Consider the following 23,504-nt stretch of genomic DNA (forward strand, 5'->3'; position numbering starts at 1 on the left):
GTCCGATCCCGGGGCAGCCCCGACCCCCCGGCTCACCTCCCGAAGTCCCTCCTGGGCCATGGCCCTGAACGTGAGGATGACCCCAATGATGGTCATGCGCTTCAGCACGTTATCAGCCCCTGAGGAGAACGAAGAGCGTTAGGGAAGTAGACGTTAGGGCCACAGCGATGGGTTCGCTCCTGCAGACCCAGCCCAGCCCCCCCATCCTCCCGCGAACCCCGTCACCCGTCATCCGCAGGCCGCTCCGCAGCTTCCTCTCCTGTCCGGGAGGGGCTCACCTGTCAGCTGGGGCAGCAGGGAAGCCATCAGGTCCGCCCTGCTGAAGTTGGATCGGATCTGAACCAGCACATCCATGTTTTCCACCACCAGCTTCTGCAGCGGCACCGGAGACACGACGCAGGGAGAGACCAAGTCGCGCTCTGCCCGTCCCCACCGGCCCTGCCCCCGTCTCCTGCCCGTACGCCTCTCCCGGGCCCAGCTCCAACGGTACCTTCAGCTCCACAATCTGAGAGGTCACGTGCCACATCAGGTTCTCGCTCAGGAACTTCATGCCATAGGGGCCCAAGAGCTCCGCCAAGGCCCGCATCTCTGCAAGAGAGTTACAGACGTCCCGGGGCGGGCGGGCGACAGGCGCGGGGTAAGCGAGCGCGGTGTCCTCCGTCAAGGAGAGGAAGTGGGAAGCTGGGGGGCAAGAGTGGCCTGGGGTCCACTCGGGTGGCGGGTCTGGCCCGCCCGTGGCACAGACGACCTCCCGGCTGCTGCACACAGACGTCTGCAGACGGCATCTCCTCCGGGCTCTGCCGGCGTCTGTGCGCCCCCGAGCGCCCTTGGGTGGCGCCTGGGTGTTGCTCTCGGGGTCGCTGTGCGACCTCCAGGACAGGTCGGGCCTGGAGGCACTGACCCTTCCTGGGCCTCAACTTACTTCTCCGTAGAGTGAAGAAAGCACGATCTGCCCTGAATTCTTCAGAGTTGGTACATAAATACGGTACCATCCCGAGACAAGGTACCACCCTAAGAAACCTGCGGCATCTCCGACGAAAGGGCTATTGGTACCATAACCCTTAACAGCCGCCGAGGCCGACGGCACAGGCACATCGTTCTGGTTCACCAGACACAGGAGAGTGAAGCTCGCCCAAGGTCACTTAACCAAGCCCAGGGCTGGGACCCGAGCCCCGCCCGGCGCAATGTGCCGCCCCTTACCTAGACACCACAACTGGTCCCTCATCTAAGGTCGGGCGTCCTCCACGCTCCCCCTCCGCTCTCCTCGCTGTCCCAATCTTGCTCTCCTCCAGCTACCTTCTCTTTTTCATAATCAACTTGCGTCCCCAGAATCCCAGGTGTTGTTTCCTCTGAATCCTTCTTCCTCTGGTCCGCCCGGATGCCTGACCCGTCCCTACCCATCCTGCTTCTGGTCCTGCGTGAATTGAGTGAAACCTGCCTGGGGAAATCCCATTAGAAACAGTAGCCAAGGGCAGCCCAGGTGGCTCAGCGGTTTAGCGCCGCCTTCAGCCCAGGGCATGATCCTGGAGACCTGGGATCAAGGATCGAGTCCCACGTCGGGCTCCCCACATGGAGCCTGCTTCTCCCTCCGCCTGTGTCTCTGCCTCTCTCTCTCTCTCTCTCTCTCTGTGTGTGTCTCATGAATAAATAAATAAAATATTTTTTAAAAATAAAACACAGTAAGAGTTCAGAGAGGAAAGAAGTCAAGGCTCACCCTCTAGTCCTTGAAGGCAGGCCCAGTGGATCTCTGCCTCCACCCAGGACGGAGGAAGTGGAACTGGTCAGAGCCCTGTCTGGGCCAAACCCTACACATTTGTGGCCTCTCCTATCTACAGTAGGAACAACTGAGCTGAGCCTTAGAAACAACACTTTGCACCGGGTCAACTTGCTGATGCTAAAAGGCCAGCAGAGAAGAGGAGGAGGCGAACTGCGAGCTCCAGAGGGAAGAGACATGAGCCCCCAGTTGGGATCCACCAAACCTCCTCGCTCGAGTCTTCTCAAATCCAGGCTAGTAACCCTGGGGCATCCTTCTCTTTCCATCTATCTATTTTTACAGTAGCATTGCCCCATCACCATGGTAACTCAGGGAAATTGGGGTGGGGGTGGTAGCAGGGGGAACCAGCCTTACCTCCTGCTGCTAATCAGTTGTCAGCAAGACCTAAAGCTGATTTTAGATGCTGCCTACAGTTTGTGGGTGGAGTTGATGAGAGGGGACATCTGAAACCTCCAACAGGCAAAGAGTAGGGTCAGCTTACGAGGGAGTCAGAATGAGGAGGGTCAGAAGGAGACGGGGCTGGACCACAGGGCCGGGGGCTCCCTCATAACAGCGCCCACCACCTGCACCACCACCACGCGGGCAGCAGGGCAGGGAAGAGCGGGGAAGGCAGGTCGTGGAGGCATCCCCCGCCTGCCAGACACCACGCAGGAGCCCCGGTTTATATGGAGGTGAGAGGAAGGAGGACGCAGTACCCCAGGTCATCCGGCAGTGAACAAATCCATTAGAAATGGTCTCGGGGATCCCTGGGGGGCTCAGCGGTTGAGCGCCGCCTTCAGCCCAGGGCATGACCCCGGGGTCCCGGGATCCGGTCCCGAGTAGGGCTCCCTGCATGGAGCCTGCTTCTCCCTCTGCCTGGGTCTCTGCCTCTCTCTGTGCATGTCTCTCGTGAATAAATAAATAAAATCTTAAAAATAAATAAATAAAAAGGATCTGTATGGCTGCCGGCCCTCTTTAAAACAAAAAGAACGACTCCCCAACCCTTTCGCTCCGTGCACCTTGCCGGCAGGCCTTGAGACACGGAGGCCCGTGTACACACTGGGGAGCCGCATGCACACGGTCAAGCACCCAGGTTCCAGAATTTAACTACCTTGAGCTGAAATCCTGGTCCCACCATTTACGGCCTGTGTGACCTCAGGCAAGCTCCTTCACCTCCCTGTGTCTCGGCGTCCTCATCTGTAAACCGGGGGTAATGGGAGCGCCTGTCTCAAAGTCATTGTGAAGATTAAAGGAATTAATGCGTGTGAACGTTCAGAACTCAGCCCACAGTGAATGTCGGCTATTATTTTATCGTCACTGGTGCACATTAGCAATTCAAGCTCTGGCTCAGTACGGCCCTAAAATGTATGCCTTAAAGAAATATAAAATAAAATAAAATAAAATAAAATAAAATAAAATAAAATAAAATAAAATAAAATAAAATAAATAAAATAAAATAAAATAAAATAATAAAATGATAAAATAAAATATAAAATAAAATAAAATATAAAATAAAATAATAAAATATAAAATAAAATAATAAAATAAAATATAAAATATAAAATAAAATAATAAAATAAAATAAAATAAAAATAAAATAATAAAATAAAATATAAAATATAAAATAAAATAAAATAATAAAATAAAAATAAAATAATAAAATAAAATATAAAATAAAATAAAAATAAAATAAAATAATAAAATAAAATATAAAATAAAATAAAAATAAAAATAAAATAAAATAAAATAAAATAATAAAATAAAATAAAATAAAATATCCCTAAGAAGGAAGATGCCACATGGGGAGGTGATCACAGGGCATCATACTATATGCTGGTAAATTGAATTTAAATAAAAATTTTTTAAAGACCAAAAAAAAAAAAAACGGAAAGAAGAGACCCTGATACTAGACCAGTACTTAGTAATTCCAAATATCAGAATGCTCTCTTTACATGTATCCTTTATCCTATTTTTATTTTTTTAAAGATTTTACTTATTTAGAGAAAGAGAGAGAGAGGCAGACACACAAGCAAAGGGAGAAGCAGGCTCCACGCGGGGAGCCTGACACGGGACTCGATCCCGGGACCCCAGGGTCACACCCCGGGCTGCAGGCGGCGCTAAACCGCTGCACCACCGGGGCTGCCCGCATATATCCTTCATCCTTCATTGTATGCCTCACTCTTTATTCTGTGTGGAAATAGAAAATAACTCTTTACCACCCTTCTAAAAACAAACCCTAAAAAAATTAAATAAATAAAAATAAAATAAAATAAAATAAATCAAAACAAACCCTCTCCGGGACCTGAGTGCCCGGCCTCGCCCCGCCTCCCTGTGCCCCTGCCACCCCGGCCAGTCCCCAGCACGGCCTGCCACAGGGCCGCGGAGGGCGCGGGCACGAGCCCGGGCAGCGGGAGAGCTCGGGCGAGTCGGGGCCAAGGCGCAGCTCCCTGACAGGGCCCCGCGCTGGGCTCACCAGAGACGTCGGAGAACTCCTCGGCGCTGAAGTTCTGCTCCCCCTCTCTGGGCAGGCTGACGAAGGCCTGCATGGCCGGGGCCAGGGTGATGGTCCCGCTGCTGGCCTGTCTCAGCAGACCCTCCAGGTACCTGCGGGGGGCCCGGGCAGCCCCGGCGTCAGCGGCCGCCCGGCTCAGGGCACAGGCTCTGCCAGGGCTGCGGGGGGCGGGGGGACCCGGAGACGGGTGGCGGCCTGGGACGGTGCTGGCCCGCGAGCAGGTGCCTCCCCGGGCGGCAGGGCACAGCGGGCACGCCCCGGCCCCCGCCCTTCCCGGCCCTTCCCGGCCCTTCCCGGCCCTTCCCGGTCTCCCAGCCAGGTAAGCCGAGCCCAAGCGGCCCAGGAAACACCCCTCCTGACGGGCCCGTCTGAGAGCCGCTGAGCCTCGACGGCCCGATGAGGCCCGGGCGGTGACCCGGTGTCCAGACACTGCCCGACCCTGACCTCGGGCAGCCCAGACGGCCTCTCGCGGCGGCCAGGGGCTGGGCCGGCCACACCCGCCCCGGCCCCGGCCTCCCACGAGTCCCACCACCCACGGGCCAAAGCCAGCCACCGCCGTAAGGCCGGTTTCCTCTTTTAATTTGAACTTGTTGTCAACGTTCTGAAACTGGAAGATTTTACGTTAAAAGGAAGGCGTCGGCGGGCAGTGACCGGGGCGGAGGTAGCGGAGGCCACTGCGGAGGCCCAGCGCCAGGCCTCGAGGCCCGACCTCCGACCTCCTGACCGCCCCGCGGGCCCCTGCGAACCCGCCCAGGCCAGAGCCCGCGCGCCCTTCGGCCGCTGCTGCCACCGCGGAGCTGACACTGGGATCAGGACGCCACCCAGTGGCTCGGGAGGCAGGAGTCCAGCCTCTCCCGCCTTCGGGCCTCCAAGGCTGCCCGCTCCCGCCTCCTCGGGCTCCGGAGAGCAGGCCCGGCCCATGGAGCCACCCTGCTGGCCCGAGCTGCGGGTCACAGGTGAGCTGCCCTGCAGATCCGGCGTCGCAGGGGTCACACGCACCGTCCTCAGGAGAGGAGCCGGGCAAAATGAGAGATCGGAGAACTCCAGAAAGGGAAGAGAGCACTGAAACTAAACACGGAGAATGCAGGAAAGGGCCACTAAGTACCAGCGACCCAGGGACAAAGGTCAGGGCCGCCCGGGTGGCTCAGGCCGCTGAGCATCCGACTCTGGCTCCAGCTCAGGTCCTGGTCTCAGGGTCACAGGGGCAAGGCCTGCACCGGGCTCCCACTCAGCAGAGTGTCCCTGGGACCCTCCCCTTCTCCCCCCTCTGCTCCTCCCCACTCACATGCAAGCACTCCAGCTCTCTCTAAAATAAATAAATCTTAAAAAAAAAAAAAAAAAAAAAAGAGGGCAGCCCGGGTGGCTCAGCTGCCTTTAGCCAGGGCGTGACCCTGGAGACCCGGGATCGTATCCCACATCGGGCTCCCTGCATGGAGCCTGCTTCTCCCTCTGCCTGTGTCTCTGCCTCTCTCTCTGTGTCTCTCATGAATAAATAAATAAAATCTTTTTTAAAAATAAATAAATAAAAGAGGAATGGAGTTACACAGAAGATCCTCCATGGACATAAAGGGGATCTGGGTTTGCCCCCACTTACTGCGCCAGTTGTCGAGCAGAAACAAGCCCGTGTGGGGGTCTGTGACCCTGGGAGCTGAAACGCCTGGACCCGAGGTCTGACCATATAAAGGAAAAAGTGCTAACAAAGGTGGAAGAGGACAAGCAACACTGACCAGTTTGTGTAGAGCGTGGTGATTGTCTGTTCCCCGCACGAATCCAGTGGCTGTGTCTGCTGGAGGAGGGCGTTGCGGATGACTCTGGAAACATCGGCGCCCACAAACTGGGCCAGCGACTGTATGAAGCTGATATACGCCTTGACTCCTGCCAACAGCTCAGAAGGCCTTGCAATCTCCTGGGTCGCGGCGTTGTAGCCAGCCAGCCACACAATGGCTCTGGGTGATTAAAAAATCACAATCACAATCATAACACTAGACACAGTAACAGCATATCTGCGCTGTGTGCCCGGCGCTGTGCTAGGATTTAAGTACACGCGATATCTCCTTTGAGTCTCATAGCAACCCTAGAAGGTAGGTGCGTTCCCTGTTCCTGCGCAGGTGTCCCCCCCCCCCCCCCCGCCCGTCTCACTCAGAATAAAAATCAAAGTGCTCACAATGACACAGAAACACCTGCACAGTCTGCCACTCCCGCGACCTCTCTAACCCCACAGCCGCCCCATCCGCCCCTGGCTCATCCTGCTCCAGCCTCACCGGCCTCCCCGGTGTCCCCTGAGCATTCCAGGCAGGCTCCCACCTCGGAAGCCTTTGCACTGGCCAGTTCCTCTACCTAGGATGCTCTTTCCCGGATAGTCGCAGACTTGGCTTCCTCGCTTCCTTCATTATTCAAATGTCTGCTTCCTCAAGCAGCCTTCCCTGGCAACTCGAGTGAATATACAACATATTGTAAAAACAAGACATAGCAGACTAGGGGGTTGTTCGAAACAACTCTTCCCTTCGTTCCCCTAATTGCTGACTACAGCATCCAACTCCAGTATCAGGAATGTTCCTCCTCCTTCTGGGAGCAGTGGACAGAGAGGCACAGTGGAGGGGAGGGAACGTATCTTATCAAAGCCTACGCACGCCAGGAACGTTGTCCTCGTAATTTACCACCTTTAATTCTATTCCAATTCTCAACCACAGGTAGTTGTCACCATGAGGCACGTATCATCATCCTCATTTACGGGATCAGAAACTGAGGCTCAGACAAGTCGATCCCTGCTCCAGGGTCTTAGCCCAGGGCCAGGCTGTCAGCACAGGTCTGCTGACTGCAAGAGCCCTGCTCACTCTGTTGAGCCGGGGGTGATCAATTCTGGTTGCCCCCCCTACACCCCGTGTAGAAGCTTGGGACCCTTTTTCTAATTGGATTTTTTTTTTTTTTTTTTTTTTTGTGATAGTCACACAGAGAGAGAGAGGCAGAGACACAGGCAGAGAGAGAAGCAGGGTCCATGCACCGGGAGCCCGATGTGGGATTCGATCCCGGGTCTCCAGGATCGCGCCCTGGGCCAAAGGCAGGCGCCAAACCGCTGCGCCACCCAGGGATCCCCTAATTGGATTTTAATAAAGACACTTGAGGCCTACGCCAGGTGGTCCGCATCAGAATGACCACCAAGAAGAAGCTCACAGGACCCGGCTTTCAGAGCCAACATCCGAGGCCAACGTCGAAGACGAGGGAAGGGCGATACCTGTTGAGCCTGGCCTCCAGATGGCTGCTGAGATACTCGGAAGGGAAGATGGTGTGTTCAAACACGGAGAAGCTGTGCACGTGACTCATTGTCAGCGCCAGTTCTGTCAAGTGCAAGTGTAGCTTGTCCATGCTAGGACGCGGAGAAAGTAAAATGAGCCTTGATTACGGTTCTGGCTCTGCCTGCTAGTACCTGGGCGGGACTCATCAGGCCCGCGGCCCCCAGACCTTTCCCCTTCTAGGACTACTAGACCAGCACACACTGTGCCGCCTTCAAAGGCAAAGGAGAAAATTCACCTGTACGTGCCTTTCCGTAGCTGTCATTCCCCACCACCACCTCCACGTCCTCCTGCTGTGCACCACCTTCCCTCCTCCCTGCTCTCCCTTCTTTGAGGACTGCCCACCTGGCCCTCAAGGGCCCCGGTCCTCACTTGGTGACGATGCTGCGGTTCTTCCGGTGACTCTCAGCTCCTGGCTTGTCCCTCTCGGGCTCTCCTTTCCTGGGAGTCTGCTTCTGCTTCATTTTCTTATTCTTGGCCTTGCTGATGGTAGTGGCACAGTGTTTAGGTAGAAGCTTTAGGAGCAAACACAAGCGAGTAGAGAAATGGGAGTCATCCCTAAAACTGACAAGGAGCCCTCCAACGGGCCCTCCAGTACTGTCCGTTCTTTATTCTTCCTTCCTTTCTCTCTCGTTCCTTCCAGCATCTCTTTCTCTAGCGGGGGCCCATCTGAATTACACTCAGTTCTTTCAGGTTTCACTAAATACCCCTCATGGTTAGGGCTCAAAGTCTCCAAATGGCAGTGTCTTTTGTGGATCAGGTCATCAAGTCCCTACCTACATCCTGAGGGTCTTTCCTGATGGAAACATTCTAGTAGAGGTTGGGATCTAAGAGCTCCACTCAACTGCACTTTCTAGGGTCTTCCAACCTGGGAAGACAGTTGGTTTTTGCTTCTATGGAACACCCATCTACGTTTACACCTATTGTGTCCCATAGAGTCAGCGACCCATACAGCCCTCCAAAGACTCAAAGCTCACCATATGGCCAGCAGCTCTCTCTCTCTCTCTCTCTCTCTCTACTTCTTTTCTTTTTTTTTAAACTTTTTTTTAACATTTTTTTTTAATTTTATTTATTTATGATAGTCACACACACAGAGAGAGAGGGAGAGAGGCAGAGACACAGGCAGAGGGAGAAGCAGGCTCCATGCACCAGGAGCCCGACATGGGATTCGATCCCGGGTCTCCAGGATCGCGCCCCGGGCCAAAGGCAGGCGCTAAACCGCTGCGCCACCCAGGGATCCCTACTTCTTTTCTTTTTCATAAAATAGCATATTTCTTGCTAGTTAGGTTCAACACCAATTCTCCCTCCCTTCTCTTCACCAAGATACGGGGTCAGCTGCACAGAAAATGTAAATAGGATATGGTGTATTCAGGTGTCTCCTTCAAGGTAATCATCTTAGAACTCTCTCCATTTCATCCCGTGCTGCTGAGCATGTACAGAGCTACGTCTGGAAACTCCCCGTGTGGAATCACTCTCAGAACAGCCTAAGGGCTGTGAGAAAACGGGTTTTGTTACTTCACAATCACACTAAAAGACGTGACACTATGATACGTCAACCCTGAAATTACGCCAAGATGTCTGTGGTGGATTCTAAAATTAGTTCCAAAAGACGTAACTCCATTAATAATGTCAACGTCACCCAAATATTTATTGGAAATGATAACTTTGGAGGGGGTAACACTCACTTGGTTGCAAAAGTTCGGGTGTGTGTGAAAACAATTACTCACAGCATATTCTAGTCATCCCCGATACAGCACTGAGCAAATCTCTTTAACTGCGTCTCTTGCACGTAGTGGGTATTCAAACTGAGTGATGAGTATACTCATAATCATACTTGCTTATCTATCTTCTTTGCATCCGTTACTTAAGTTTCTTTCTAACGTGTATTTTTATTCCGTTTTTCCCTTAAATCAGGACAATCCCCAAGGGCAGGGATTGTGTAACTTCCTTCTGGGGCCCATCCCAAAACCCAGCCCCGAGCTTAGTGCCCAGTAAGTACCAAATAATAGAACAGTTGACATCTTTGAGAATCGGGTATTGAATATTTAACATGCTCAACTTCACTTCATCTCTATGCTACCTCCATGAAGAAACTATTTTCATCCACACATTACCTATGAGAAGACGGAAAGGTTACATAAGTAATAAAATTAACTGTCCATATGTACACACAACACACACACACACACACACACAACCCGGCTCATCCTTCTACCAAAGTTGCTACAAAGCCTGACTCAAACCCAGGAAGGGTGGGTAGTCTAGGAAACCTAAAAGACTCCAGGGCAACCGCAGAAATAGCTCCTCATTTTCAAATTTTCTGAGATTTAGATTGAGCTGATCATGACCAGGGGCCGTGAGTCGGTCGAAGGAAGGGAGAGAGGGGAAAATACGCAGACGACGGACAAGAAAGCAGCCCTGAGGATAAACACAGAGGAGTGACGGGCACTGAGGAGGGCACTAGATGGGGTGAGCACTGGGTATTGTACTATATGCTGGTGAATTGAATTTAAATTTCAAAAATGGGGTGTTATTCTGTATGTTGACAAATTGAACACCAACAAAAAATAAATTTATGATACCAGCCAAAAATAAATAAATAAATTAAATAATAAATAAAATAAATTACAGAGGGGGTGCCTGGAAATGTTCACATAGCCACAGATTAGCGTGCAGATGGGCAGAAAGGTGAGACAAGACGGGTAACACAGGGGGCCACTGTCCTAAGTATGTGTACGCAGGGCAGAGAAAGGAGGAGGAATAAATTAGAAAGTTAACCCATCTCTCAGAACTCTTCCAATGAGAGCATTGTTTTTGCTGGTGTGCAGCTGTTCAAATAAGAGTATTTTTAGACACCTCTATCGAGTCCCGAGGGAGTAAAGACTGATGGAACTACACCAAGAAAAAAACAAAATAAAACCTACCATAAACTCAAGTACACAAAGCCCTACCCCTACTTGAGAGAAAGGGTTAGAGAACTTGGCTTTTGAGAGGAAGACAAGGTCAACAGAGGGGAACGGAAACAGAGACTAAAGGCTTTTTGGTGTTTTTGGTGTTTTTTTTGTTTTGTTTTGTTTTTTGTTTTTGTTTTGTTTTGTTTTGTTTTTGTTTTTGTTTTTGTTTTTGTTTTTGTTTTTGTTTTTGTTTTTGTTTTGAGCCTACCTGCTCGCTCAGATTTCGTTGTTCAGCACAGATCTCCAGGACACAGTTGCTGGTCTGCTTGGCCAACTCTTCCAGGAAGGAGTTGCAGTGATGAAGGCTGTGGTTTTTCAGGTGGGGGTACTTTGGGAAGGGGGAGCAAGGAAGAAACGGTCATCACCAAGAAAGCTACTTCTTCCTCATTTTCTGCTCTGATCCCCTGGCCTGAGCTACCACTCCTTCTACAGAAGAAGAAACTGAGGCCCAGAGAGAGGACACATTCTATATCAAGCCATGACCTCCAGGGACACATGTCATATATCTATGAACCCTTCTTATGACCAAAACCAGCACTTGGAATTGTGTTTGGGGGAACAAGGACGAGATGTGATTAGACAGATGGCCGGGTTAGAGTTCAGGGTACCCACCTCCTCTGGGCACATCTCGTGAGTGCAGTGGACAAAATGAGCACAAATCAGGGGGAAAGCAATGGCATAACGCAACATGGTAGGCTCCTCCAGGGTCATGGTAAACATCTTCTCAAAGGTACGGAGGTGGAAGCTGCGGAAAAGGGGAAAGAAAAAAAAAAAGAAAAGGGGGAGGAGATTCAGAACCAGGGTTTAGGAGCTGGTACCTTTGAGGTGGAAAGGATATTCATTCTTTCAACAAATATTTATTGCTCTTCACCCCGCCCTTCTTCATTTCCCTACTCCTTTTTTTTTTTTTAAGTAAGTTCTATGGCCAACACGGGGCTTAAACTTGTGAACCCCAGATCAAGAGTCATCTGCTCTACCAACTTAGCCAGCCAAGTGCCCCATATTTCTCTACTCTTAAAGTAGACAGGAAGCCAAGAAACTTAACCCTTTTGGAGTTTTATATTGGACCCCACAGCAGTTTGGTGCTAATCTTCTTCCTCAATCTTGTACAAAATTTGCTATTCTTTCCTCAGAATCTCTGCATGATTTGGGCCATTCTTCCGGATTTAGAAGTCCTTCAGTAATATTAATTCATATCTCTCCTAAAATTCAACCACTCAGGATCCAGAAAACCCTCTCAGGCTAATCCCATGATACTAATCTTTCCTTAATCCTGCATCTGCTCAACACCGTGCACCCTTTATATGCTTTCCTGTGCTTGAAATTACCATGTCGATGTCCTTTTCACATATGAACCTTGTATTTCCCCACCTGTACTGAATGCAGAGAGCAGAGCCAACATGTCGTGTCGTTGGTTTGATCTACCAAAGGATAGAGTTATGTACGACAGTGGCCACTTGATAAATGCTGAATGATAATGATACCTGAGGAAGACAAACTAAGCTTCATTCTCCAAAGGCCCTATTCTCCAGCTCTCTCGATTACTCTCAGCTCTTTCCACGAAAACTCCACATTTTCTGTGTCTCTTTTAATTCACAAGGTACCAAGAATACAAAGAAGCTGAAGAAAGTTCCAAAGATAATAATGTGGCAAAAGATACACTGATGAATTATCCCAGATAATTATCCTAAAGAAAGTCAAAACGAAAGGAAATCAACTTCAGAGTCCCATCACTTGGTAGAACGTGGAACGAGTGAGTCGGAGCATCTGCCTCTACGGAGGTCTCAAAGAAAACAAGATTTTCCCATCTGCAGGAAGGAACTGCCATTCTCCGCAGAGACCTGGGAAGAGATTGGGTCAAATGATAAAGATCTCTGAATAAGGACATACCAAAAAGTAGACAAGTCAGAAGTTTCCACCAGTACTTTCTCTACGGAGTCCAGCATTCGAGAGTGAAAGACAATGAGATTCATCACCTTGGCTAAGTCAGGGTTCTCGTGCAGGTGCAGGGGAGCCTTAGCCACACTGGTATATGCCTGTGGTTGGAGTTAGGAAAAGGGTGGAGAAGAGCAAGATAAATGAAAAGGACTGCGAGCCTTGGAGCTACAGTTTGGCTAGGGTTTGTCCTGCCAATTAGCAGTTTTCAATGTTGAATCAGGAGAGATTAGGAAATAAAAAGAGAAGGGACTGCCGGGGATGAAGAACCTGCAGAATGGGAGACCATTAACAGGAACAGCCCTACCTGTAGACGGAACCAGTCCAGCCTCAGTCCAGAGAATTCAAATTTCTCTCCACTATCAACTGCAAGAAAAGCAGAAGTTTAAAAGAAAATAATAAAACAGGACCCTACATCCAGCTTCACAGAATGGCAGGTCCTTTTCAAAGTCACCTTCCCCCATTCCCGGGCTCAAGATCGGTATTTCTAGAACAAGAGATGTTCACCCTTAGATAGACCCTTAAAAGACCTTTCCTCCTCCGTTCCCTCCAATTACCTTGTTTGAGATTCAGAGAGGAGAGAGTACTGACGAATGAGGACATTATAATGGACTCCTCCTCGGGACACACAGACAGGTTCTAGAAAAAAGTTGGGAGTCGCCATCAAGTGGGTAGACATGAGGACCACAAGGCTCACTCAGCGCACGAAGGTACAAAGAACTGCCAAGTGCCACAAACAGACAGAAAGAGCTAAGCGAGCGATGCAGGGAACTCCCTGGCTTCCCTGCCGTGTTAACACCCAATTTCTCTTTCTTTTTCTCTTCTATTTCTATGTAGCTTCATGTATGAGGAATTTTTTTAAAAGACTGTGGAGATTGTCTTTCTTTTTCCCTTTTAGCAAATGTAGAGAGGAAAATTGTGTTTTTTTTTTTTAAGATTTTATTTATTTATTCATGAGAGACACAGAGAGAGGCAGAGACACAGGCAGAGGGAGAAGCAGGCTCCATGCAGGGAGCCCGACGTGGGACTCGATCCCGGGACCCCAGGATCACGCCCTGGGCCGAAGGCAGGCACCAAACCGCTGAGCCACCCAGGGATCCCAAAATCATGCTTTTTGACGCACAATCTACAGAGTATGAGACTCAGCCAGAGTGGCCCCCAGCTCGGCGATCCCCAGTCATTTCCAAAGTCGAGTCCCTTGAACTTACTTGAATGATGTCGCTCAGCACAAGAGCATCAAATCTAGCCAGGTACTGCAGGTGGTACTGCTGTATCACTTTGATGTGTCTTCGGACCAGAGCCCTAATTTCCTCCAACAAGAAAAGCAGCTCTGCAATGCTCCTGCAAAGAGAGGATGAGAACAGGGAGCTTATGAGGCTAGAAATACCAACTGAGACAAAGGCAGTGATAACGGAGCTGACGGGAAACCTCCTGAGGTCATTTGATGTCTCCCTGTCCCTTTCCCCCCATCCATCTAAGGTCAAGATTCTTAACCATGTCGAGTACTAACGAGTCAGTATAGTCCTCAGGAGTCTTTGTCTTGGTGACGTTTTCTGTGTGGCGAACCAGCCAGGTGACCTCATCACGAATGAAGGACAGGGCCATGAAAACATAAAGGGCCTAAGGAGAAGACAGGGACTATGAGAATTTTCAACTTGAAAACCAGATTTCAAAGCATAGAGAACTATCATGATAATATGCATAGAGATGCGATTGTGCAGCCACACCAGCAATAGTGCCCGATAATAAACACAGAGACCCACACAAAAAACATGTGAAACAGGATCAGACATGAATACGTGTTCACATTAGCTCACAGCCAATACCTTTCCATGCCTGTTAAATCTCAGAAATATTTACTAGGCATTTATGTGGTTTGAAAGGAAAAAAGCAAGCTCTCCCTTCAATTAGTTCACGCTCAAATAGAGGATAAGACGAGGACACAAATGGCTACGATATACTACCCCGATGGTGCCCAAAAGAGATATCCAACGAGTTTTGTGGCGCTCCAAGGAGACTCAAGGGAATCCGCTTATCCATACACAGTGAGATCACGAAAGAGTCAGAAATGCAAAAACTCACGAATGCCAAGTCACTCCCCCGACATAGTCTTTTAACACTGGTCACCAGCCCCCACCCCGCACATCTTTCTCTTGCCTTGGGACCCAGTAGTCCTGGCTCATCAGTTAGCACAGTCTCCAGCTCCTTCACTGCCATCCGCAGAAACTGGCGCCGTTGACAGTGAAACTGGCCACTGAGGAAAGAAAGGGCAACCTGGAGAGTAATGCCCCTCCCATCCTTAAAAGTCCTCCTAAGGCGTTTAGGAAGGGGCATCAGGGAGGACGAAGGCTCATTGCTGCAGTCAGACTTGGTAAGAAAACGTAAGAATCTGTGGGGCAACAGCAAGTTGTTGGGTTGAAAAGCAAGAAAGCTCTACAGACACTAGGGTGGCTTGGGTGAGAACAAAGGTCAGGAGAGATTCCTATTTCATCCCGTCTTGGGGAACCCATTCCCCACCTTTACCTGTTCGCAATTACATGTTCCTTGCTTTCCTTTATGTCTGCCACTCTCTTGCCATACCTGGGGATTGACACAAGCACAGCAGGGTTGGCCACACCACCCATTAGAGGCTCTGTCCCACTTTCCCAGTCCTGAGAGATTCCACACCACAGCCTATGTATGGGAAGCACGGCAGCAGCCCTCACCACCAGGATCTTTACGAACCCAACTTCTCACCCTGGCCCATTAAGAAGAGACTCACAGAGCTCAGAGGTTATCTGGTTCTCCTCGCGACTGTGCAGATGAAGGAAGTACTATCTAAGGAAGAAAAACGACTAGCCCCAGGTTACATAGGGCCCCAACGGGAAAACCGGGACTGGACTTCTCGTCTTGTGCTCCTGCCTTGACACTGTCAGGCCAAAGCACTCTTCCAGGTTTGAGGGATGTAAAAGGGGCATAAATGACACAGGCCTTGCTCTTAAGTCCCAGTAGTTATTCTAGCTCTACCTTGGATCCCACCTATCTCCTCTTAGAATTCTCCTTTATCAGTTAGCTCTTTGTCACTTTAATCTCTCCCTCTCCATTGGTTTATTCTCTTTTCCCAACACATGAGTTCAAAGCCTCCCGGACCTTAAAAGAGCCTCACTTGACCCTGACAATCTACTGAGCTTTCCCATCCTCCTATAACCACCAAACTCCTCCAAAGAGACACCTAATTCTTTTTACTTCCCCACCTTTCACTGACCCCTGAGTCCCTCAAGGCCTTTGACCCTAAAAACTGCTCTAAGGTCAGTGTGCATGGCTGAATCATCAAATGGCCTTTTCATTGTTCTCTGTTTGGCTGGAATAGTTGACTGTCCTGGCCATACCTCTTTTCTTCTATTAGTGATCCGTGCTCAAAGCTCCCACATGACCTTAGGCTCCGCGTGCCCCCCATGTTGCTTATATCTGTCTCCTCCTGCCCAGGATCACTATTGCCACTGCATTAGTTAAACTTCATAACCTGTCTTCTCCCTTTTCCAGACCACCCCCTTATGAACTTGGCACAGAATCAAAGAACTCTAGAGTTGGAAAGTATCTTAATTAAATCAGGATTCACGGGGATCCCTGGGTGGCGCAGCGGTTTGGCGCCTGCCTTTGGCCCAGGGCACGATCCTGGAGACCCGGGATCGAATCCCACATCAGGCTCCCGGTGCATGGAGCCTGCTTCTCCCTCCGCCTGTGTCTCTGCCTCTCTCTCTCTCTCTGTGACTATCATAAATAAATAAAAAATTAAAAATAAATAAATAAATCAGGATTCATCTCCATGGCATTCCTGGGGGATAATTATTTCAACCTCTGCATGTTACGATGGAGAGCAACAGGATTAAGAGCCAAGAAATCTGGAATTATTTCCTACTTCCATACTAACTGAGTGACATTGAGATTGAGCCCCATTTTCTCATCTATCAAAAGAATATACTGATACCTTAGTAACATGAAGTTACTTGAGGAGGATCAAATTAGATCATTTCTGCCAAAGAACTCACTACACTACACATCCTACATGCTAGTTGTTGTTCTTACTGTTGGGGACCTGAACGCTCTTCAAGCAATGCCTTCCACTTCTTAACAGCAATAATCATTAGATTTTGCTCAGCGGTTTTGCTCAGCAGCTGGGCGGCTGCCTTCGGCTCGGGTTGTGACCCCGGGTCCCGGGATCGAGTCCCGCATTAGGCTCCTGCAAAGAGCCTGCTTCTCCCTCTGCCTGTGTCCCTGCCTCTCTGTGTGTGTCTCTCATGAATAAATAAATAAAATATTTTTAATTGCTTACATAAAGTCGAAGATACAAGCACACCTTTACATGCTTATGTATACACACAAGCATTGGAGGACACACACCAAATTATTCTGGGAGATGAGACTATAGTCAGCTTCCACTTTGTACATTTTTGGATTTTAGTTTACAACTATAAGAAAATAATAAAAGTATCTGACCCCGTCCTCAACTCAACACCTCCCTCTCTTTGTAGTTGTCTCTCTATTCTTCCCGTCACAAACTTCTTAAAAGAGGTATTTATTAAATTCGTTATCTCCCGCTTGCTTCCAAACCCACCACAACCCAGCTTTCAGCCTCACCACTCAACTGAAGCTGCCCACAGGAAGGACACTAAGACCATCTTTATAGCCGAACCCAAGGAACGTTTGTCAGTCCTCATCCTCCTTGACCTGTCAATGTCATCTAACATAAATAACCGATACTTCCTCCTGAAAATGTTTTCTTCCCTTAATTTCTGTCTTACCTCAAAACCCCTTAAAAATCTCAAAATAAGATCAGTTGGCTCTCGTGTCTCACCCTTTCCAGCTGCTAAACAAGTCCTCGGTGACCTTGTGTACTTGTAGCACATCCTCTCGGATGAGGGTGATGTACAGGGAGCCCTGCAGACACAGCTTCCACAGCTTCTGGCACTGGCTGTTGGAGTTGAGGCACCCGCTACAAAGGAGAAACCCAACTGCAGGTGGGCAAAACAGTGCAGAAGAAGACTTAGAATTCTCTATCCATGTGACATGCTGCTGTATCTATTTCCCCTAATCCCATAAAACTTACTGATAATCCAGCGTTCCATCACTTCCACAGACAGGTACTCACAGGCCATCTGGGAGAAGAGAGGCAGAGATGGTCGAGCAGTTACTGAACTTGGTCTTCCCCTAAAGACTAAGGCAGTCTAGACAAGGGAAGTCAAGCTAGAATTCAAGTACTCAGACCAACTTTTATTTTATTGGACTGGATCAGGGCACTTTGATCAGCCAGGAGCGGGGGAACCTGCCCATAATGGAGATGAGGCAACTGGAAGTGGGGCGAGGAAAAATGAATTCAGCTGAGAAAAGGAAAAGGAGCTTGGGCTGGAAGTCAGGACAAATAAAAGGCTTAACGTAACTTCTCTTCAATAGTTCAGAAAATCAATACTCAGAACATCCTCACGATTTCTCCCTCCTTTTTTTTTTTTTTTTTTTTTAACGATTTCTCCCTCCTTTGGATTCCTTTACCACTTAAAGTAGAAATCACTCATTTGGCATTTTTCATTCATCTGGTACCATCCCTTGTATTTTTATGCCTATATGGCATGTATTCCCTAAGAGACTCTAAGTCCTTTAAGCATGGATATTGAGCCCATAGTCATAGAACAAAAATATGTGTTGATTAATCGACAAGTATGTTTAAGTTCCTGCTAGGCTGAAGAGTGTCTAATGACTCACTTTCATCTATCCATTCACTCCATGGTCATTTATTATTTCTTTCTATAGGAAGGCACACACTAATCCTGGTCCAAACAAAAGCTCCAACCCAACCATGATTTTTTTACCTACAAGAGGTGATCGACTCAGAGGCACATCCTGGAAGCTAAAAGCACACTTAGGGATGGTATTTCCTGAGAGAAGCACCCTCTACGGGGATGGCCTTGGCAAAGAGAACGCCCTCGCTGACAAGAGGAGAGGGAACGTACTGTGTCTGAATTAGCAGGGTTAATCATAGCCGGAGGGGTACTGATGAGACTCAGAAGCTGGGCACTGCGCCACTGCTCAGCGCCCTGGTTCCTCCGGACGAAAAGGAAATGCAGAGAGAGGAGGGCTTCGCTCACAGCCTGTGGGGGAGAAGCAAATGAATCCTTAGTGTCAATGATGAGGACAATATGCTTCCACCAGAGGAATCCTCCACTCTCCCAGGGAACTTGCCTTTGTGTGAGGCCCAAACTCTTCTGTCAGCTTCTTCAGAGGGTGGTCATATTCTAAGACCATCTGCCCCAGACGCGCAAAACTGGGGTCACTAGGAGAAAGCACAGGAAGGAAGAGTTACAGATCTCCCATAACCATGATGCAAACCCTCAGGTTTGCGTGTAGGATAAAGGCGTGTGCATGGCCTGGCATTCGCCTCCACCTCCAAAGATAAGCACACTGAACTGTGAACTACATATATAGATGACCCACCCCAGGCCCGAGTACATTAAACCATTAGACAGAACAATATTATTTGGGGCAGGTCCATGAACGTTTCTTCCTTGTGAGCACCCAAAATAGTGTTGAACACATAATAGGTGCTCTATAAATTCATGTTGATTAGTCGTAATTCAAGTAATATGGCTAGACCCAAATTTGTATACAACCCAAAAAGTTACATATACATTCAAAGCTAATGGGTAAGGCATATGCCAAGGTGTTCACGCAGACACACGGGAATACACATCATACATAAAACAATGTTTCCTAGCTTACTCCGATCCCCCTGGCCTTCATTTTTTCAGCCCTTAAATACTTTTATTTCCACTAATGGAGGGATACAGAATTTCAGATAATCCAAAATCCATTTATATTTGGCTTCAAATGAATTTTCATACATTACTTGCCTCTAACGGCTTTACCTTGCTAATATTATTCCTACCAGTACTAAAACAAACAAACAAACGAAACTTTCTTTTCCTTTTGCAATAACCTGAAAAGCATAGTGGAAGCCAGCCCAAGGATTAAAAGCTGATCAGAGACAACGGCAACTGGATAACCCACCAGCAGACATTCAAGAGTTAACTGTATGTAAAAGTGCAGTGTTCTTGTTTGTATGCCACTGTAAGTATTTTGAGGTTTTTATTTTGCCTGGGTTACCATGTAGACGATGGGCTCTCAAATGGGAAAACACGACTTCTGTTTCCTTTGTGTCCACCTTGGACCTCATACCACCACGTATGAGATTCTTCATCTCCTATATCCCCTTAACTCACCTGTGCCCATGCAGCATCTCATGGGCACAGTTGTACATGCCAATGAGTACTCGTCGGTCCTCGATCCGTGACAGAAGTAAAATAACTGAGGTGTAAGTCACAATCAAGTCCAGGTAACTCTGAGTGAAGTCAAAGTTGAGATTCTACAAGGAAAATATGAAAACATGAACCCAAGAACAGCAAGGCCAATTAAGCCCTATTTCACCAACCATTCCAGATAGAGCCAAATAGACTCTGAAACGGTCTCTTTAGAAGGAGGAGCTGGCAGGATGGAAAAGTTAGAAGGAGAAAATTGGAACAGTCAGGGGTTAAACGTGAGCTCAAGGTATAAAAAGCCCAGGAAATATGGTCGCATTTTTTTTTAAGATTTTATTTATTTATTCATGAAAGACACAGAGGAGAGAGAGAGAGGCAGAGACACAGGCAGAGGGAGAAGCAGGCTCCATGCAGGGAGCCCGACATGGGACTCGATCCCGGGTCTCCAGGATCAGGCCCTGGGCCAAAGGCAGGCGCTAAACCATTAAGCCACCCAGGGATTTCCCATATGGTAGCATTTAGAGGTTAGATGTGGAATAAGAACACCTTTGTGTGATTTTTTATACCAGATCATACTGCTAATCGACACATAAATACACTTTAACGTCAGTACTTGATACAAAAGAATCACAATCCTAGAATAAATAATACAGTATATTATATTATATCATATCATATTATATTCCTGAAGGAATAGCCATTCCTCCAGTCCCTTCCCAAACCCACACTGTCCCGACCAAGACCTCTGCTATGGCTCCGAGGATAGAAGAGAGTCGCAAAGATTCTTACAATATCAAAATGGCACTGGCAGGCGTCAATGGTGTTGAGAAGTTCATATACGTGATCCTGGGGGAAGAATTGAAAATGAGAATGAATAAAGAATAAAGAGAAAATGAGAATTAATAAAGAATAAAGAGAAGGTGACATGTACTCCCAGAGCTTTAGGGGAAGAGTTCTCTCCCTTACAGGTCCTAGAGAGCCGCCGAATACCAGAGGGAAGCAGTGCTGAAGAGAGGGAGTTCCTTCTCAGAAAGCCAGCAGGGGACCCCCATCAAGCTGACCCCACCAAATCTCATGTTTCCATAGGCACAAGTCACTACTATACCATGCAGGCTCTCTCTGATTTATCATCCCGGTGTCCCCTTCCTCTACAAAAAAGGCTACAAAACGAAGATCATCTGATAGGCTCTTTTTATTTCATTTTTATTTAAATTCAATTAATTAACACACAGTGTACTATTAGTGTCAGAGGTAGAGTTCAGTGATTCGTCAGTTGTATATAACACCCCAAGCTCATTACACCACATGCCCTCTTTACCCCACCCCTTCACCCCCTCCTCTCCAACAACCCTCAGTTTGTTTCTCTGGTTAAGAGTCTCATGGTTTGTCTCCCTCTCTGATTTCATCTTGTTTTATTTTTCCTTCCCTTCCTCTATGCTCTTCTGTTCTGTTTCTTAAATTCCACACGTGAGTGAAATTATATGATAATTGTCTTTTTATTTAGTTCCATCCACATTGTTGCAAATGCCAAGATTTTTTGATGGGCTGAGTAATATACCATTGTGAGCGTGCGTGTGCGTGTGCGTGTGCGTGTGCGTGTGTGTACACCACATCTTCATTATCCATTCCTCTGTCCATGGACATCCAGGGTCTTTCCGATTTGGCTATGGTGGACATTGCTGCTATAAACATTAGGGTGCAGGTGCCCCTTCAAATCACTACATTTATATCTTTGGGATAAATATCAAGTAGTGCAATTGCTGGGTCATAGGGCAGCTCTATTTTTGACTTTTTGAGGAACCTCCACACTGTCCTCCAGAGTGGCTGTACCAGCCTGCGTTCCCACCAGCACTGTAAGAGGGGTTCCCCTTTCTCTGCATCCTCTCATAGGTTCTTTCTAAGATGCCAGAAATCAGACCCATTTTTAGTGATGAATCTCAAATTTTGTTCTTGGATTCCATCTCCTATTCTCAAAAATTAATTTTTTTAAATATTTTATTTATTTATTCATGAGAGACACAGAGAGAGGCAGAGACACAAGCAGAGGGAGAAGCAGGCTCTAGGCAGGGATCCCAATGTGGGACTCAATCCCGGTACCCCGGGGTCCCGCCCTGGGCCAAAGGCAGGTGCTAAACCACTGAGCCACCCAGGGATCCCCTCAAAAATTAATTATTAACAAATGGCAATACTACTCAACTTTCTATGTTTCTGTTTACTGACCACCTACTATATACTAACTGCTTACTAGATAATTTGTATAGATTTCACTTAACCCTCATTCCAGGGATAGGGAGCCTTTTTTCTTTTCATACATAATTTTACCTAAACAAATATGCAGTTTTATTGTGGACACCTCCCTCTCTCTGACATTAGCATCCACCCTCCATCCTGTACCAACCCCCAAGTAAACCAGTTTAACAACCCAGTATGGCGTTTCTTTCTTTCTTTCTTTTTTTTCCAGTAGGGCCTTTCTTAATTTTCCTCCTATTTATCTAATCCTATTCAGATAGAGAGAGGGGGAAAAAAACAGAGCTAGAGAAACAGGTTTTTTTTATCAACATTCGTGTTACAAAATTAAGATAATACTGTGCTCTTCTTGCCATTTTGCTTTTCTCAGTCAACCTTACCTGCTGAAAGTTCTCAAAGTCATCTGGTAGGACACTAATGCACTTCTTTTTATTTATTTTTTTTTTTGCACTTCTTTTTAATGACCACATTATATCCCATAGTATGGCCAATTCATTCAGCCTTTTTCTCACTGATGGACATCTGCTTTGTTCCAAATTCCTGGTCTATCCTTTGTTCCCTATTTGTCCCATTATTGGTACTTTCATCTCTACAAAGGTAGAGCTGCTAGATAGGAGTACGTACATTTTTTTTTTAATTTTTATTTATTTATGATAGTCACAGAGAGAGAGAGAGAGAGAGAGAGGCAGAGACATAGGCAGAGGGGGAAGCAGGCTCCATGCACCGGGAGCCTGATGTGGGATTCGATCCTGGGTCTCCAGGATCGTGCCCTGGGCCAAAGGCAGGCGCCAAACCGCTGCGCCACCCAGGGATCCCAGTACGTACATTTTTATTTTAAAAATATGTTGCCAAAGACTTGAGCAGTTACTTTACAGTAACAGATATACAAATGGCCAATAGGCAAATGAAAAGATGTTTAACAAGATTAGTCATCAGGGAAATGCAAATTTTTTAAAATTTATTTATTCATGAGAGACACAGAGAGAGAGAGAGAGGCAGAGACACAGGCAGAGGGAGAAGAGAAGCAGGCTGCATGCAGGGAGCCCGACACGGGACTCGATCCCCAGTCTCCAGGATCATGCCCTGGGCTGAAGACAGGCACCAAACCGCTGAGCCACCCGGGCTACCCGGGAAATGCAAATTAAAACAACAATAAGATACCACCACACACCCATGAGAATGGCTAAAATTTAAGTCTGATATTAGTAAGTGCTGATGAGCATGTGCAACAACTGGAACACTAGTATATTGGTGATAGGAGGAGAAAATGGAACCATGACTTTGGAAAAAAGTTTGGCAGTTTCTTATAAAATTAAACATATACATACCATTTGATTTAGCGATTCAACTTCTAAATTATTTACCCAAGTGAAATGAAAAATATGCTCCCACAATTATTTGTACTCAAATATTTATAGCATCTTGTGCATAATGGCCAAAAATATGCATAGTGGACACAACCCAAATGTCTACCAACAGGTAAATGGATAAATTATATCCATACAATGGAATGGTACTCAACAAAAA

The 23,504-nt window shown here is 47.7% G+C and overlaps 1 protein-coding gene across 1 annotated transcript in view; it reads right to left on the minus strand.

Annotated features, from left to right (window-relative positions):
- NCKAP1L (NCK associated protein 1 like) overlaps positions 1–23,504 on the minus strand; it is a 39,442-nt gene that overhangs the window by 10,848 nt on the left and 5,090 nt on the right. Inside the window, exons 4-25 of the mRNA XM_025987747.2 lie at positions 20,520–20,576; positions 19,695–19,837; positions 18,658–18,748; positions 18,429–18,566; positions 17,531–17,579; positions 17,279–17,435; positions 14,968–15,024; positions 14,602–14,698; positions 13,955–14,064; positions 13,653–13,785; positions 13,002–13,083; positions 12,752–12,810; positions 12,400–12,545; positions 11,122–11,254; positions 10,718–10,837; positions 7,928–8,070; positions 7,498–7,629; positions 5,993–6,211; positions 4,227–4,357; positions 491–588; positions 279–372; positions 37–119 (exon numbers count right to left, since the gene is read on the minus strand). Of these exons, the coding sequence (XP_025843532.2) occupies positions 37–119; positions 279–372; positions 491–588; positions 4,227–4,357; positions 5,993–6,211; positions 7,498–7,629; positions 7,928–8,070; positions 10,718–10,837; positions 11,122–11,254; positions 12,400–12,545; positions 12,752–12,810; positions 13,002–13,083; positions 13,653–13,785; positions 13,955–14,064; positions 14,602–14,698; positions 14,968–15,024; positions 17,279–17,435; positions 17,531–17,579; positions 18,429–18,566; positions 18,658–18,748; positions 19,695–19,837; positions 20,520–20,576 (2,472 nt within the window). The remainder of the gene's footprint in view (positions 1–36; positions 120–278; positions 373–490; positions 589–4,226; positions 4,358–5,992; positions 6,212–7,497; positions 7,630–7,927; positions 8,071–10,717; positions 10,838–11,121; positions 11,255–12,399; positions 12,546–12,751; positions 12,811–13,001; positions 13,084–13,652; positions 13,786–13,954; positions 14,065–14,601; positions 14,699–14,967; positions 15,025–17,278; positions 17,436–17,530; positions 17,580–18,428; positions 18,567–18,657; positions 18,749–19,694; positions 19,838–20,519; positions 20,577–23,504) is intronic.

Source organism: Vulpes vulpes, chromosome 8 (assembly GCF_048418805.1).
Source record: "Vulpes vulpes isolate BD-2025 chromosome 8, VulVul3, whole genome shotgun sequence".
Taxonomy (NCBI): domain Eukaryota; kingdom Metazoa; phylum Chordata; class Mammalia; order Carnivora; family Canidae; genus Vulpes; species Vulpes vulpes.